This window comes from Liolophura sinensis, chromosome 1, assembly GCF_032854445.1.
Source record: "Liolophura sinensis isolate JHLJ2023 chromosome 1, CUHK_Ljap_v2, whole genome shotgun sequence".
Lineage (NCBI taxonomy): Eukaryota > Metazoa > Mollusca > Polyplacophora > Chitonida > Chitonidae > Liolophura > Liolophura sinensis.
This window is the reverse complement of record NC_088295.1, coordinates 6907847-6924780: the sequence shown is the minus strand read 5'-3', so window position 1 is coordinate 6924780 and position 16934 is coordinate 6907847. Positions and strand designations below refer to the sequence as shown.

The window sequence follows — 16934 nt, the reverse complement described above, 5'->3', positions numbered from 1 at the left end:
TTTAAAAAGAATATAAAGAATTGCAATGTAGAGTGTTATATAATATACTGTATGCTTTATATCATATAAATACACCAAATCTGTTTACAATGAAATGAATAAAGCAGGTCATTGGTTTGGAGAAATCAAGAGTTGAAGTTTGTGGACATCTGGTAACAAAAACTTTTGAATAAGACACCCAAGGCAAAGGTAAGACACTCACTCTGCCCCTCTGCCACACCGGTTTCCACACGGTTACTGATGAAATCCTCCAGTGCTGAGCGGAACTTGATCTCCTGACCAAACTTCCCTTCTGTGCCATTGTCCAAAAGAAGGAAGTGGGTGTGGTTGTGATCCAGGGGAGCCATCCTCCCACGCTCCTTCATATCCTCTATGTTATACACTGCGGGAAACAAGCCCCGGTCCTACAACATAATCATGTCCTCTACATTACATACTGCGAGAAACAAGCCCCAATAATCATATCCTCTATGTTAAACAATGTGGGAATCAAGGTCCGGTCCTACAACAGAATCACATCCTCTACATTACACAATGTGGGAATCAAGCCCCGGTCCTACAACATAATCACACACTTTATGTTACACACTATGGGGAAAAAGCCCCAGTCCTACAACATAATCACATCCTCTATGTTACACAATGTGGGGAACAAGCCCCAGTCCTACAACATAATCACATCCTCTATGTTACACAATGTGGAAAACAAGCCCCGCACCTACAACATAATCACATCCTCTATGTTACATACTGTGGGAAGCAAGCCCCAGTCCTACAACATAATCATGCCCTTTGCGTTACACAATGTATGAAGCAAGCCCCGGTCCTACAACATAATCACACACTTTATGTTACACACTATGGGGAAAAAGCCCCAGTCCTACAACATAATCACATCCTCTATGTTACACAATGTGGGGAACAAGCCCCAGTCCTACAACATAATCACATCCTCTATGTTACACAATGTGGAAAACAAGCCCCGGACCTACAACATAATCACATCCTCTATGTTACATACTGTGGGAAGCAAGCCCCAGTCCTACAACATAATCATGCCCTTTGCGTTACACAATGTATGAAGCAAGGCCCGGTTCTACAACATAATCACATCCTCTACGTTACAAACTGTGGGAATCAAGCCCCGGACCTACAACATAATCACATCCTCTATGTTACACACTGTGGGAATCAAGCCCCAGTCCTACAACATAATCACATCCTCTATGTTACAAACTGTGGGAATCAAGCCCAGGACCTACAACACAATCACATCCTTTATGTTACACACTGTGGGAATCAAGCCCCAGTCCTACAATATAATCACATCCTCTATGTTACACAATGTGGAAAACAAGCCCCGAACCTACAACATAATCACATCCTTTATGTTACACACTGTGGGAATCAAGCCCCAGTCCTACAACATAATCACATCCTCTATGTTACACAATGTGGGGAACAAGCCCCAGTCCTACAACATAATCACATCCTCTATGTTACACAATGTGGAAAACAAGGCCCGGTTCTACAACATAATCACATCCTCTATGTTACATACTGTGGGAAACAAGCCCCAGTCCTACAACATAATCATGCCCTTTGCGTTACACAATGTATGAAGCAAGGCCCGGTTCTACAACATAATCACATCCTCTACGTTACAAACTGTGGGAATCAAGCCCCGGACCTACAACATAATCACATCCTCTATGTTACACACTGTGGAAAACAAGGCCCGTTTCTATAACATAATCACATCCTTTATGTTACACAATGTGGGAAACAAGCCCCAGTCCTACAACATAATCACATCCTTTATGTTACACACTGTGAAAACAAGGCCCGTTTCTATAACATAATCACATCCTTTATGTTACACAATGTGGGAAACAAGCCCCAGTCCTACAACATAATCACATCCTTTATGTTACACAATGTGGAAAACAAGGCCCGGTTCTACAACATAATCACATCCTTTATGTTACACACCGTGGGAAACAAGGCTAGGTTCAATAACATAATCACATCCTCTACATTTCACACTGCGGGAATCAAGCCCCTGTCCTACAAACAGAATCACATCCTTTATGTTACACACTGTGGGAAACAAGCCCCAGTCCTACAACATAATCACATCCTCTATGTTACACACTGTGGAAAACAAGGCCCGTTTCTATAACATAATCACATCCTTTATGTTACACAATGTGGGAAACAAGCCCCAGTCCTACAACATAATCACATCCTTTATGTTACACAATGTGGAAAACAAGCCCCGGACCTACAACATAATCACATCCTCTATGTTACATACTGTGGGAATCAAGCCCCGCACCTACAACATAATCACATCCTTTATGTTACATACTGTGGGAATCAAGCCCCAGTCCTACAACATAATCACATCCTTATGTTACACAATGTGGAAATCAAGGCTCGGTTCTATAACATAATCACATCCTCTACATTTCACACTGCGGGAAACAAGCCCCAGTCCTACAACATAATCACATCCTTTATGTTACACAATGTGGAAAACAAGGCCCGGTTCTACAACATATCACATCCTTTATGTTACACACCGTGGGAAACAAGGCTCGGTTCTATAACATAATCACATCCTCTACATTTCACACTGCGGGAAACAAGCCCCAGTCCTACAACATAATCACATCCTTTATGTTACACACTATGGGGAAAAAAGCCCCAGTCCTACAACATAATCACATCCTCTATGTTACACAATGTGGGGAACAAGCCCCGGACCTACAACATAATCACGTCCTCTATGTTACACACTGTGGGAAACAAGCCCCAGTCCTACAACATAATCACATCCTCTGTGTTACACACTGTGGAAAACAAGGCCCGTTTCTATAACATAATCACATCCTTTATGTTACACAATGTGGAAAACAAGCCCCGGACCTACAACATAATCACATCCTCTATGTTACATACTGTGGGAATCAAGCCCCGCACCTACAACATAATCACATCCTTTATGTTACATACTGTGGGAATCAAGCCCCAGTCCTACAACATAATCACATCCTTTATGTTACACAATGTGGAAAACAAGGCTCGGTTCTATAACATAATCACATCCTCTATGTTACACAATGTGGAAACAAGCCCCAGTCCTACAACATAATCACATCCTTTATGTTACACAATGTGAAAACAAGCCCCGGACCTACAACATAATCACATCCTCTATGTTACATACTGTGGGAATCAAGCCCCGGACCTACAACATAATCACATCCTCTATGTTACATACTGTGGGAATCAAGCCCCAGTCCTACAACATAATCACATCCTCTATGTTACATACTGTGGGAATCAAGCCCCAGTCCTACAACATAATCACATCCTTTATGTTACACAATGTGGAAAACAAGGCTCGGTTCTATAACATAATCACATCCTCTACATTTCACACTGCGGGAAACAAGCCCCAGTCCTACAACATAATCACATCCTTTATGTTACACAATGTGGAAAACAAGGCCGGTTCTACAACATAATCACATCCTTTATGTTACACACCGTGGGAAACAAGGCTCGGTTCTATAACATAATCACATCCTCTACATTTCACACTGCGGGAAACAAGCCCCAGTCCTACAACATAATCACATCCTCTATGTTACACACTATGGGGAAAAAGCCCCAGTCCTACAACATAATCACATCCTCTATGTTACACAATGTGGGGAACAAGCCCCAGTCCTACAACATAATCACATCCTCTATGTTACACAATGTGGGAAACAAGGGCCGGTTCTACAACATAATCACATCCTTTATGTTACACACTTTGGGAATCAAGCCCTGGACCTACAACATAATCACATCCTCTACGTTAAACGCTGTGGGAAACAAGCCCCGGACCTACAACACAAATCATAACAATCCTCTATGTTACACACTACAGGAATCATGCCCTGGGCCTACAACATAATCTCATCCTCTGTTATGCACTATTTGAAACAAGTGCCTGTCCTGCAACATACATTGTATTCACATCCTATATGTTATGCACTGCAGGAAACAAACCACGTCCAACAAGACAATCAAATCCTCTATCTTACAGATTACGAGAAACTCACCCCCTCCCCATCCAAGGCATCCTTGTTAGCGACAACACCCCAGGACACAATGCCCAGGGCTACTAGCTTGGCTTGTTCTGTGGTGTCTGCGGTCAGCAGGTAGTCCCTGACTGCTTCTCCGACCATCTTCATCACACCGGCATTCGTCCCTCCCGTGATGATCCATGCTCCTGACAACAGGTACAACATAGACGTGTGATTTATTTCATTACAGTTAATAAACACATTATTATAATCAATCAAAACTTATTACTGTGTCCTATGAGTTGGCATCCTTACAGTACCTGGGCTGGTCACAATGATTGAATTACCTGTGCCGATTTGTAGTGTGATCAGTAATGACTACATTACCTGTCTTAATTGCTGTGTGGATCAGTAATGACTACATTACCTGTCTTAATTGCTGTGTGGATCAGTAATGACTACATTACCTGTCTTAATTGTTGTGTGGATCAGTAATGACTACATTACCTGTCTTAATTGTAGTGTGGATCAGTAATGACTACATTACCTGTCTTAATTGTAGTGTGTATCAGTAATGACTACATTACCTGTCTTAATTGTAGTGTGGATCAGTAATGACTACATTACCTGTCTTAATTGCTGTGTGGATCAGTAATGATTAAATTACCTATGCTGGCTGTAATGTGGATCAGTAATGATTAAATTACCTATGTTGGCTGTAATGTGGATCAGTAAATATAAATTACCTATGCTGGCTGTAGAGTGGATCAGTAATAATAAATTTCCTAAGCTGGCTGTAGTGTGGATCAGTAATAATAAATTTCCTGTGCTGGCTGACGTGTGGATCAGTAATAAGAAATTACCTGTGCTGGCTGTAGTGTAGATCAGTAATAATGAATTACCTATGCTGGCTGTAGTGTAGATCAGTAATAAGAAATTACCTATGCTGGCTGTAGTGTGGATCAGTAATAATAAATTACATATGCTGGCTGTAATTTGGATCAGTAATACTGAATTACCTATGCTGGCTGTAGTGTAGATCTGTAATAATAAATTACCTAAGCTGGCTGTAGTTTGGATCAGTAATAATGAATTACCTATGCTGGCTGTAGTTTGGATCAGTAATAATGAATTACCTTTGCTGGCTATAGTGTAGATCAGTAATAATAAATTACCTATGCTGGCTGTAGTGTAGATCAGTAATAATGAATTACCTATGCTGGCTGTAGTGTAGATCAGTAATAATAAATTACCTATGCTGGCTGTAGTTTGGATCAGTAATAATGAATTACCTAGGCTGGCTGTAGTGTGGATCAGTAATAATAAATTACCTGTGCTGGTTGCAGCATGTATAAGCCATGCTGGAACACAGTCTGCATGCGAGATTTGAGGTTAAGAGTCTGTGCCCCGCCGGTCACAGATATGAGCAAGGTGGGGTAGGGCAGCATCCAATAGTTGGTCAGCACTGTCCAGACTTTGTCCAGGTCTGTGGAAGGGTCAAGTCTCAGGTACTGTAAACACAACACCAACTCTACATGTACTATCATTGCCGGACCATGGAATGAAACAACCACAGTGAGTGACATCAAAATCCATTTAAACTTTATCTGATGTCCTTCTAAATATGAGAAAAGGCACACGATAACCAGTGTTGATCTACATTTTTTCCCTCTACACAATCTAGCCTTAAGTTTAATCACTGGAAATAATTCTTGAAAATTGCAATAAATACCAAATTAACTAAAAAATTAACTGAACAAATAAATAAAGTCAAGTGAGTAAGAGCCATGTTTGCACTATTAAAATCACGGCTAATCTTGGGGATTCCTAGAAAAAAAAATTGTTTGTCATTGTTTTGTACTTCAATGGAGTTCAACATCACTCTTAAGAATTCTCACTTATTATACGAGAGTAGTATAAAGGTTTAGAAATAAAAAAATGTAACTTTGGTTTCTTAACAGAAAGTGATTTTGACAAGAGAGAGATTCAAAATGTCTTACCGGTGACTCTTTGCTCTCATTCCCAAATCCCTGGAAGCAAATCTCCCCGAATGAGTCGCACGGTATTTTCTCGGTGTGATTCTGTGGATGCCAAAACTCCTTGTGAGAGTTCATGTCCACAGGTAAACCCCTCTCTAGATGCCACGTCATGGCACGTCCGCACTTACAGGAGTCTCTGCAGTCAACAACATCCCAACATTTGTTACGACACTCACTTGTATTGAAGTATTTGTAAATACCACATGTAAAAAATAGGAAGAGCACTTAATATTACTTAGTGAAACAAAAGTTAAACCATGATGAAATTTTACGCCCTTGATTTTTGTACAGGTTACCATACACTACACACATGATCTGAATGACTGTATATCATTAATCAATATGAGAGAAAGAATTTTGCTACCCTTAAGGGCCTTACCTGCCATTCTTGTCTGAGGTCTTGACATAATGGTTACATTCACACTGGAAAATGTTGGACGTCACAAATTCAGCTAAAGCTTTCTGAAACACAGACAAAAAAACACACCAGTCATTTCAATTGTTGAAAACAAAGACATCAAGTATATTGGCACCAAATGTTAATAGGTATTAAATTATATGCATAAGGTGAAACATTCTTGTTCTTGAACGGTGGGTATTAAAATATACTTCACCTCTTGGTAGGGCATCTGTAAGGTGGAAGCTTTTGGTTGTTAATCTGCTGGGCTCAGTTTTCACCAAGCAGTATACAGAATTTTTGTTGAACATTTGTCATAAAGTATTTTGTATGTCACTAATACTACATCATTGTCATACATGAGCAATTATTGTACATCTACGACATATTTAAGAAGTCAAGCCCTGGTTCTAATGCAAAAATTACCAACAGAGAGTTGCATGCGGATAACACTTCAAATTACCAAAACTAACTTGCAATAATACCTAGGCGGACAGGCCACTTGGTTATAATGTTCCATAATCCTCCAAGCCTCACGACATTCAGGTGAAAAGAAAAATATAACAGCTGAACAAATCACTGATTGACACCAACTCTCAGAGCTACTGAATGTTTTTGGCAACACATTATTATTCTGCTGTACAGCTGAAGTGTGAGCGCAGCCTGGTACAGACTTGGATCAAATAAGGCAAAGGCCGTAAATCTGGAGATCGTAAAAATGACAGAGGGTAGAATTCTTTAAGGCACTTTATAAGCAGACATCTCCATAAAAAGCTGAAAACTTTATGTGGTAACAAATTCCTGTCTAACCTAACAACGGCACATATGCCTGTGCTCTACTTCAGTTTACGTACAGCTTGAACAACTACATGTCTATACAGGCATGTATACTACCAAATGTCGAATAAAAAATGTATGTGGTATACATGATGTGAAGTGTCAAGTTTGATCGCTTAACACACCATTCATGTCACTCAAAACAAGAAGTAAATCTGAACTACTCCTTCCCACAAAAACAATACAAACCTAAAGTATATTCATATATGTATAAACCACACTGAATATGACTGGTGACAGAAAATGTCAACTGTCACATTGAAGATAACTGATGTACAATTTACACCTGTACAGTGTCTTTCAGATGTCAAAGCTTCTGTTCGTATAATTACCTGGTTCTGACTGGATTTGACAGCTGACAGCCCTGTGTTGGCCCGGCTCAGCTCTCTCGGAGACTTTTTTTCTTCTTCTTCCATGGAGCTGAGAGGCGAGACATGGAGCTCAGACTTAGCAGCTGAGCACAGCGAGTCACTGCGCGGCACTGTGTATGTCCCGTTACTTTTCACAGATTCGCACTCCAGGCTGTCGGACTTCTCTACAGGGCACATCTGAGTGACGTTTGTGTTTCTTGCGTTTCTTGGAGTGAGACCCACTCAAGGGTTTGCCTGTGGGCTCTGCCTCACAGGCAGAGTTCTCATAGGTCCCAGGCCCCTCTACAACGGTGTAGGTCTCTGTGCTGGCTCCTGTTCCTGGTACAGTTGTCTCTAACTTACTGGCTCTCTTCTTCTTCCTCTTGTTTCTGTGTGTCCTGATGTCTGTGGGAGGCTGTGCTTTGCTCGCCTCTGTATTATCTACTCCATTTCCATCCTCTGTTTGCGCCCTGCTACGACGCAATGCAACTTTCCCTTCACGGCCATCATATGATTCAAGGACACAGATCTGTTCAGACTTACAAGTTTTTTCTTCCAGAGGGAACATACTCTCCCTGAAAGGGGTCCATAGGTGACCATTTGTCAAGCATCTCTTCGTAGTTACTATGACGGCTGACATACCTGGGTGTGCGCACTTCACTTGTCCTGCGCTTGCCCTGCAGCATGGGTGGGCTCCTTTTCTTCCTGCCTCGGGGCGCTACTATCTCTGCTGTCCAGGTTAGGCTCGGTCCTGCCCTCACTGAGTGCCGTGGTTACTGTAGAGTATGTCTCCACATTGTCCACAGGTGAGCTCTGGAACTCTATTCCCCACTGACTCATTTGATGCCTACGCTGGCCTGGCGGGCCGTCAGCTCATTCATCTGTACATGGTCGGAGCTGCTGTGAGACTTGGGCGAGCTTCTCTGAGGAGTTTGGCCAGGGCTAGCCATCATCTCCTCCACTGTGTACAAGGTCGGTCAGCAGTCTGGATCCCAGTCAAGCTGTCCAAGCCCCTCTCTGAGGCCACGTCTAGCTTCCTTCTGTAGTACTGGTCATCACGGACATGACATTTACCAGTCCCTCTTTTCAGCCTAAATCACCGGCAAACAAAATAAAATAAGGAAATCAGACACAAGAAAAAAGTTTACTGAAAATTACTTAAAGGATTAGTGTCCAGATTCAGCTAGTGATCGTAATTATAAAGATTATACTCCCTTTAAACAATTTGTTTCCTGGAGAAATAATGACTTTAAATCCACCAAAAAAATAGCTTTACTGCCCTAGCTGATCCCCAGTGGTCCACGTGGTAAGACTCAGCGGGTGATGTCCCAGGTGGCCAACCCAAATCTAGCCAGCCTACATAACTGGGGAATTTGTATCAAAACGATGTCATTTTCGAGATGGGTTTTAGCCACCCAGAAGCAAATATACTGGCGCATTAATCTGAACCCATGGTGGACGACATTGAAGTTCTGATTTATTATACTGACATCTCTGGCCAGACTTAAGATTCCGCGTTCTCAGATGATGAATTTGATCTTTGTTCAGGTATTTCCAATTGCACTGGCTATAAGGACAGGTATAAGTTATAGCTTTATCCTGTGTTACACTGTGCATTTCGCTTTAATATTCACTTACTATTCTTTAGATCATTCTATTCCCAAAAGGATTCTAGATACCTATATGCAATGACAATGACCGTAAGATGTTATTGTCAGCATTCCATGTAGGGGCCCATAGTTGTGTACAGTATACATGTAAATACATGTATGATATGGACACCAGCATTAGTCTACAGAGATTTACTATTTATTAGTTTTCAGTTCAATTAACAGTATTTTATAACTACTGTGTGCAGGTGCCATTGTGGAAATTCATCTGTATTCCTCTCCTGCCTTTCAGCTACATAACAGTGAAAGCAGATACAGCTGTTCATGGTGGATGCAAAATCCTCCCGTCTTGTGCCGTAAATCCACTCCTTCCTGAGGACCAAATCTTCTGGGAACTTGAAATAACTAACCCTTGTGTTCGTAGATGACATGTTTTTACAACTGTGTGCAGAACATCAAACCATTCTGTGGAGAAATGCGATATGCTTGTTGTCACTGCTGTAGCTTTTTATAACATTGACCTAAATGGTGAAGCTCTGACAGCTGGTAAAGGTTGGACTTGTATGATGTAATTCAGTGGAGACTTCAAAGTGTTGGTGGAAAAAATGCATAAAACCAGCCTCATTATCTAGTGACTTTGAGTGCCAAATAACTCAAGATTAAGGTACCCCTTATCAATATTTTTTACACTGAATTTAATTATATATACAGCAGTACCAAATTTTAAATAAATAGTAAATCTGGGCATTAATCCTTTAAGTTAAACTGAAAAGTCACCTTACACTTATTCTCCCTTTACACTGGACATTTATCTTGAGTCAAGACTTATCTTAACATTACACTTATCCTAAATTTACACTTATCCTAATTTTACACTTGCCCCCACCTTACACTTATCCTCACATTTAGCTTACACTTATCCTTACCTTACGCTTATCTTCCTTTTGCTGTAGTAAAACACTGCTGTGGCTTCAGTACAAATTTTATCTCTTGTGTCTGGTATCCTCCCCTAAAATTATGTCCAACTGATCAAATATCATCACTATACTTCACAGCTTATTGCTCTGGGAATTGATCAAATATCATCACTATACTTCACAACTTATTGCTCTGGGAATTGATCAAATATCATCACTATACTTCACAGCTTATTGCTCTGGGAATTGATCAAATACCATCACTATACTTCACAGCTTATTGCTCTGGGAATTGATCAAATATCATCACTATACTTCACAACTTATTGCTCTGGGAATTGATCAAATATCATCACTATACTTCACAGCTTATTGCTCTGGGAATTGATCAAATATCATCACTATACTTCACAGCTTATTGCTCTGGGTATTGATCAAATATCATCACTATACTTCACAACTTATTGCTCTGGGAATTGATCAAATATCATCACTATACTTCACAACTTATTGCTCTGGGAACTGATCAAATATCATCACTATACTTCACAACTTATTGCTCTGGGAATTGATCAAATATCATCACTATACTTCACAACTTATTGCTCTGGGAATTGATCAAATATCATCACTATACTTCACAGCTTATTGCTCTGGGAATTGATCAAATACCATCACTATACTTCACAGCTTATTGCTCTGGGAATTGATCAAATACCATCACTATACTTCACAACTTATTGCTCTGGGAATTGATCAAATACCATCACTATACTTCACAGCTTATTGCTCTGGGAATTGATCAAATATCATCACTATACTTCACAGCTTATTGCTCTGGGAATTGATCAAATACCATCACTATACTTCACAGCTTATTGCTCTGGGAATTGATCAAATACCATCACTATACTTCACAGCTTATTGCTCTGGGAATTGATCAAATATCATCACTATACTTCACAGCTTATTGCTCTGGAAATTGATCAAATATCATCACTATACTTCACAACTTATTGCTCTGGGAATTGATCAAATACCATCACTATACTTCACAGCTTATTGCTCTGGGAATTGATCAAATATCATCATTATACTTAACAGCTTATTGCTCTGGGAATTGATCAAATATCATCACTATACTTCACAACTTATTGCTCTGGGAATTGATCAAATATCATCACTATACTTCACAACTTATTGCTCTGGGAATTGATCAAATATCATCACTATACTTCACAACTTATTGCTCTGGGAATTGATCAAATATCATCACTATACTTCACAACTTATTGCTCTGGGAATTGATTTCATAGTTAAACACTGTTTATGGGCAGTGTGAAATATTTGAAAGTGACTGTTAAAACACAGGGGGATAAAAATTTGAACTGAAGCAGGTGCAGCATCTTGGTGCAAACCACAGCTTTGTTTGGACAGCTAAATATCAAAATAATGCTTTTTGCCTATAAATAAATAGCCATTTTAATGGAACAGTGCAAGTGGCTCAATGCAAACTCGCTTTCCACTCTACTGAAGGATAGGGTGGTCGCAATTGTCAGAGTATTCTGTAAATTTGAGACGGCACACTTTCTTGCGACAGCGGCTAAGTGATGAAGCGGCAAAAGATACCACAAGAAGGTACAGGGAAATGAACAATAATGGATATTTTGAGAGCTACCTGGAATCCATGAAAATAAGCAGAATTACAGAATGCTGGACAATGCTTAAATAAACTGTAAATGTCAATAAGGTGTAGCTTTGGACAGTGAAACAGAGTTTTGTATAAATGTCCATGTTATTTAGACAATAATTTCACCCCCATAGCTTTGCAGGGAAATACGCAATGTCTGACTGTGGTCTCAACTGTATGCTGTAGTTAAACACTAATCCGAGGCCGCTAACATCCGGGCACTTCACTCGTATGAGGTGCCGACAAGCAGACCATGAGGTAGAGATAACATGATAACAGGTATAGGGAAAAGAGTGAGTGAGTGAGTGCTTGGGGTTTAACGTCGTTCTCAACAATTTTTCAGTCATATGACGACGAAGGAATCATTAGGGTGCATGTACGTGTAATGTGCCTCCTTGTTGCAGGACGGATTTCCACCGCTCTTTTATTTAGTGCTGCCTCACTGAGACGACTTACCGAAGGCAAGCAAGCCGCCCCGCCCGAGCCATTATACTGATACAGGTCAACCAGTCGTTGCACTATCCTCTTCATGCTGAACGCCAAGCGAGGAAGTTACAACTTCCTCTTTTAAAGTCTTAGGTGTGACTCGATCAAGGATTGATCCTGGATCTACCAGTCCCGAAGTGGACGCTCTACCGACTGTGCTATCCGGGCCAGTTATATAGGGAAAAGAGCACTGCATTATATTCCCGAATACAATACTGTACCCAGGCCAGAGTCTCTGGTGTACGAACATACACACTCCTACACAATGATAGGCTATGGTAATAATTATAATGACTGAGCTAGAAAGGTCAAAAACTAGAATTTATCAAAATGTGGTGTAACAGATAGCCAGAAGCCATCATGTAGGCCTACATGAACCTAAATTATTAAGTTGTGACAGGCCTCTGGTGTCAACGGAGAATATTCAACAAATCCACAAAGGCTATTTTTCCCATGTTACATTACATTACCCTATTCCTGCACATTCTGCAGTGGGGGGTAAGCTTAACAGCTCTGCAGCCCTGTCACAGCACGCGGATTCGTGTTGTCAAGTTCCACAAAATACTCGGCAGACACCAATGTCTGTCCTCTAGTAACACGTTACGTAAGTCTCATAACCGATCAAATTACCAGAACCAAAACGCCCCTGTATGCTATACGTGTCCCCGAGTTTGGATACATGCCTGACACAATTTGCAAACTGAACACCTACTGGAATAGCGTCAAGGGGTACCAGCTCATCGTTGTTTGTTGATCACCAACCATGCTGTATCTCGGCGCACAGCACACCACGCGGCAAACAGGTGAACTGATCTTTCAAGTGGGATAACTCTTGCCGACGAAGACCATACAGGCTGGTCACTGTGCAATCATGATTACTGCAACTTGATTTATTACTATAGTTAAAGTACAGGAATATGAAAAATGTTGATAGCCCTACGAATGTATCACTTTTCGATTATTATACAATGTATGTGTTTAAGCGTAACAAAGAAAGATAAAAGCAGAATAGCAGTTCAATTTTCTCAAAACCATGATGACTTTTATTTACACTTGATAGCTGATGCCAGATGGTACATGTACATGCCAAACAATTACCAGAGTGACAAAAAAAGACCACTGTTTAAACACTGCACTACAATTCTGACAGAAAATGTGAGACTCTGAAACCTCCGAAACATGTGAATTAACACTGGATAAATTCAGACTTCTGGAATTATAGATGACCAAGCCTTGCTTGTGGTCAGAAATTCTGAAAATACATTCTGAACACTGTCTGCATTAGCTATTACAAATAACAACTGTAATTGCATTCTGAAATTCTGATACCAATGTGTAGTACAATTACACTTAGTGATACACCATACTGAACATCACTGTGACTAATTTCATTGCTGCTCAACGCAATACACAAGAATTTTCACTTTAAGCCTGGTTCTCATACACCTAGTGGATGAGCACTGGTAACCTGCAGCTGTCCACTAGAACCAACGACTTGAGTGCTCTCATACACCCAGTGGATGAGCACTGGTGGCCTGTAGATTGCTAGAACCAGCAACTTCAGTGCTCTCATAGAACTAGTGGATGAGTACTGATGGCCTGCGTTTGTCAGCTAGAACCAGCAACTTGAGTGCTCTCATAGAACTAGTGGATGAGCACTGGTGGCCTGTAGTTTGCTAGAACCAACGACTTGAGTGCTCTCATACACCCAGTGGATGAGCACTGGTGGCCTGTAGTTTGCTAGAACCAGTGACTTGAGTGCTCTCATAGAACTAGTGGATGAGTACTGATGGCCTGCGTTTGTCAGCTAGAACCAGCGACTTGAGTGCTCTAACAGAACTAGTGGATGAGTACGGGTGGCCTGCAGTTGTCAGCTAGAACCAGCGACTTGAGTGCTCTCATAGAACTAGTGGATGAGTACTAGTGGCCTGCAGTTGTCAGCTAGAACCAGAGACTTGAGTGCTCTAATAGAACTAGTGGATGAGTACTGGTGGCCTGCAGTTGTCAGCTAGAACCAGCGACTTGAGTGTTCTCATAGAACTAGTGGATGAGTACTAGTGGCCTGCAGTTGTCAGCTAGAACCAACGACTTGAGTGCTCTAATAGAACTAGTGGATGAGCACTGGTGGCCTGTAGTTTGCTAGAACCAGCGACTTGAGTGCTCTCATAGAACTAGTGGATGAGTACTGGTGGCCTGCGTTTGTCAGCTAGAGCCAGCAACTTGAGTGCTCTCATAGAACTAGTGGATGAGCACTGGTGGCCTGCAGTTGTCAGCTAGAACCAACGACTTGAGTGCTCTCATACACCCAGTGGATGAGCACTGGTGGCCTGTAGTTTGCTAGAACCAGTGACTTGAGTGCTCTCATAGAACTAGTGGATGAGTACTGATGGCCTGCGTTTGTCAGCTAGAACCAGCGACTTGAGTGCTCTAATAGAACTAGTGGATGAGTACGGGTGGCCTGCAGTTGTCAGCTAGAACCAGCGACTTGAGTGCTCTCATAGAACTAGTGGATGAGTACTGGTGGCCTGCGTTTGTCAGCTAGAACCAGAGACTTGAGTGCTCTAATAGAACTAGTGGATGAGTACTGGTGACCTGCGGTTGTCAGCTAGAACCAGCGACTTGAGTGCTCTAATAGAACTAGTGGATGAGTACTGGTGACCTGCGGTTGTCAGCTAGAACCAGCGACTTGAGTGCTCTAATAGAACTAGTGGATGAGTACTGGTGGCCTGCGTTTGTCAGCTCGAACCAGCGACTTGAGTGCTCTAATAGAACTAGTGGATGAGTACTGGTGGCCTGCGTTTGTCAGCTAGAACCAACGACTTGAGTGCTCTCATAGAACTAGTGGATGAGTACTGGTGGCCTGCAGTTGTCAGCTAGAACCAACGACTTGAGTGCTCTCATACACCCAGTGGATGAGCACTGGTGGCCTGTAGTTTGCTAGAACCAGCGACTTGAGTGCTCTCATAGAACTAGTGGATGAGCACTGGTGGCCTGCGTTTGTCAGCTAGAACCAGCAACTTGAGTGCTCTCATAGAACTAGTGGATGAGCACTGGTGGCCTGTAGTTTGCTAGAACCAACGACTTGAGTGCTCTCATACACCCAGTGGATGAGCACTGGTGGCCTGTAGTTTGCTAGAACCAGTGACTTGAGTGCTCTCATAGAACTAGTGGATGAGTACTGATGGCCTGCGTTTGTCAGCTAGAACCAGCGACTTGAGTGCTCTAATAGAACTAGTGGATGAGTACGGGTGGCCTGCAGTTGTCAGCTAGAACCAGCGACTCGAGTGCTCTAATAGAACTAGTGGATGAGTACTGGTGGCCTGCAGTTGTCAGCTAGAACCAGAGACTTGAGTGCTCTCATAGTTAGTGGATGAGTACTGGTGACCTACGTTTGTCAGCTAGAACCAGCGACTTGAGTGCTCTAATAGAACTAGTGGATGAGTACTAGTGGCCTGCAGTTGTCAGCTAGAACCAACGACTTGAGTGCTCTCATACACCCAGTGGATGAGCACTGGTGGCCTGTAGTTTGCGAGAACCAGCGACTTGAGTGCTCTCATAGAACTAGTGGATGAGTACTGGTGGCCTGCAGTTGTCAGCTAGAACCAGCGACTTGAGTGCTCTCATAGAACTAGTGGATGAGTACTGGTGGCCTGCAGTTGTCAGCTAGAACCAGCGACTTGAGTGCTCTCATAGAACTAGTGGATGAGTACTGATGGCCTGCAGTTGTCAGCTAGAACCAGTGACTTGAGTGCTCTCATAGAACTAGTGGATGAGTACTGATGGCCTGCGGTTGTCAGCTAGAACCAGCGACTTGAGTGCTCTAATAGAACTAGTGGACGAGTACTAGTGGCCTGCAGTTGTCAGCTAGAACCAGCAACTTGAGTGCTCTCATGGCATTGCATACTGCCGGTGACTGGGTGAGTTGAGCACATTTCAACTTCACTGGTGCTGCCCTGCTAAATTATCTTCAGCGGTAGAATTAGGCTTAATACCATTGCAGCCAGTTTTATGCGTGAAGTAAACCAGAGTGCCCAGAGTAAGTCACTGATCACACGTGAGGTACAGATAAGCACACCCAATTGGTTCAAAATGGGTTGTCTGAACACTGCATGCCAAAACCAACTACATGACCACAGTCAACTGCTTATTTGTCACCATGGCCCACAAGCACTGAGAGCGAGGGAATCTACAAATTCCCCTGTCCAAGACCAGGTTTAACCAACACCTCATGTGGGCATAGAAAGGCAAGCCCATGGCCAATACACACTGCCAGTAATACAACTAAGACCTGTGATATGTATATATGTACGTATGTTTGGATTTTGATGTCATCCTTAGAAATTTTTCAATAATATGATGAGGAGGAGTGTATGTAAACATACGTGTTCTTGTGGCATGGTGAGTCCATGTCACTAAAGTGCTGCAGCCACAGAAGTATCATGCCGAAGACTCCACACATGACACCCCACCCAGTCACATTATTCTGACACCAGGTCAACCAGTCATGTTTCCTTGATCTAACCTCT

At 42.0% G+C, this 16934-nt stretch overlaps 1 protein-coding gene across 1 annotated transcript in view; it reads right to left on the bottom strand.

The window, feature by feature from the left end:
- The window catches only part of LOC135462076 (transient receptor potential cation channel subfamily M member 2-like), a 45100-nt gene extending 31928 nt beyond the window's left edge, over positions 1 to 13172 (bottom strand). The window contains 10 exon segments of the mRNA XM_064739427.1: positions 203 to 404; positions 4119 to 4288; positions 5414 to 5434; positions 5437 to 5593; positions 6083 to 6257; positions 6501 to 6583; positions 7688 to 7931; positions 8065 to 8280; positions 8668 to 8796; positions 13121 to 13172. Of these exon segments, the coding sequence (XP_064595497.1) occupies positions 203 to 404; positions 4119 to 4288; positions 5414 to 5434; positions 5437 to 5593; positions 6083 to 6257; positions 6501 to 6583; positions 7688 to 7931; positions 8065 to 8280; positions 8668 to 8796; positions 13121 to 13149 (1426 nt within the window). The 5' untranslated portion in view covers positions 13150 to 13172.
- Positions 13173 to 16934: the final 3762 nt, after the last annotated feature.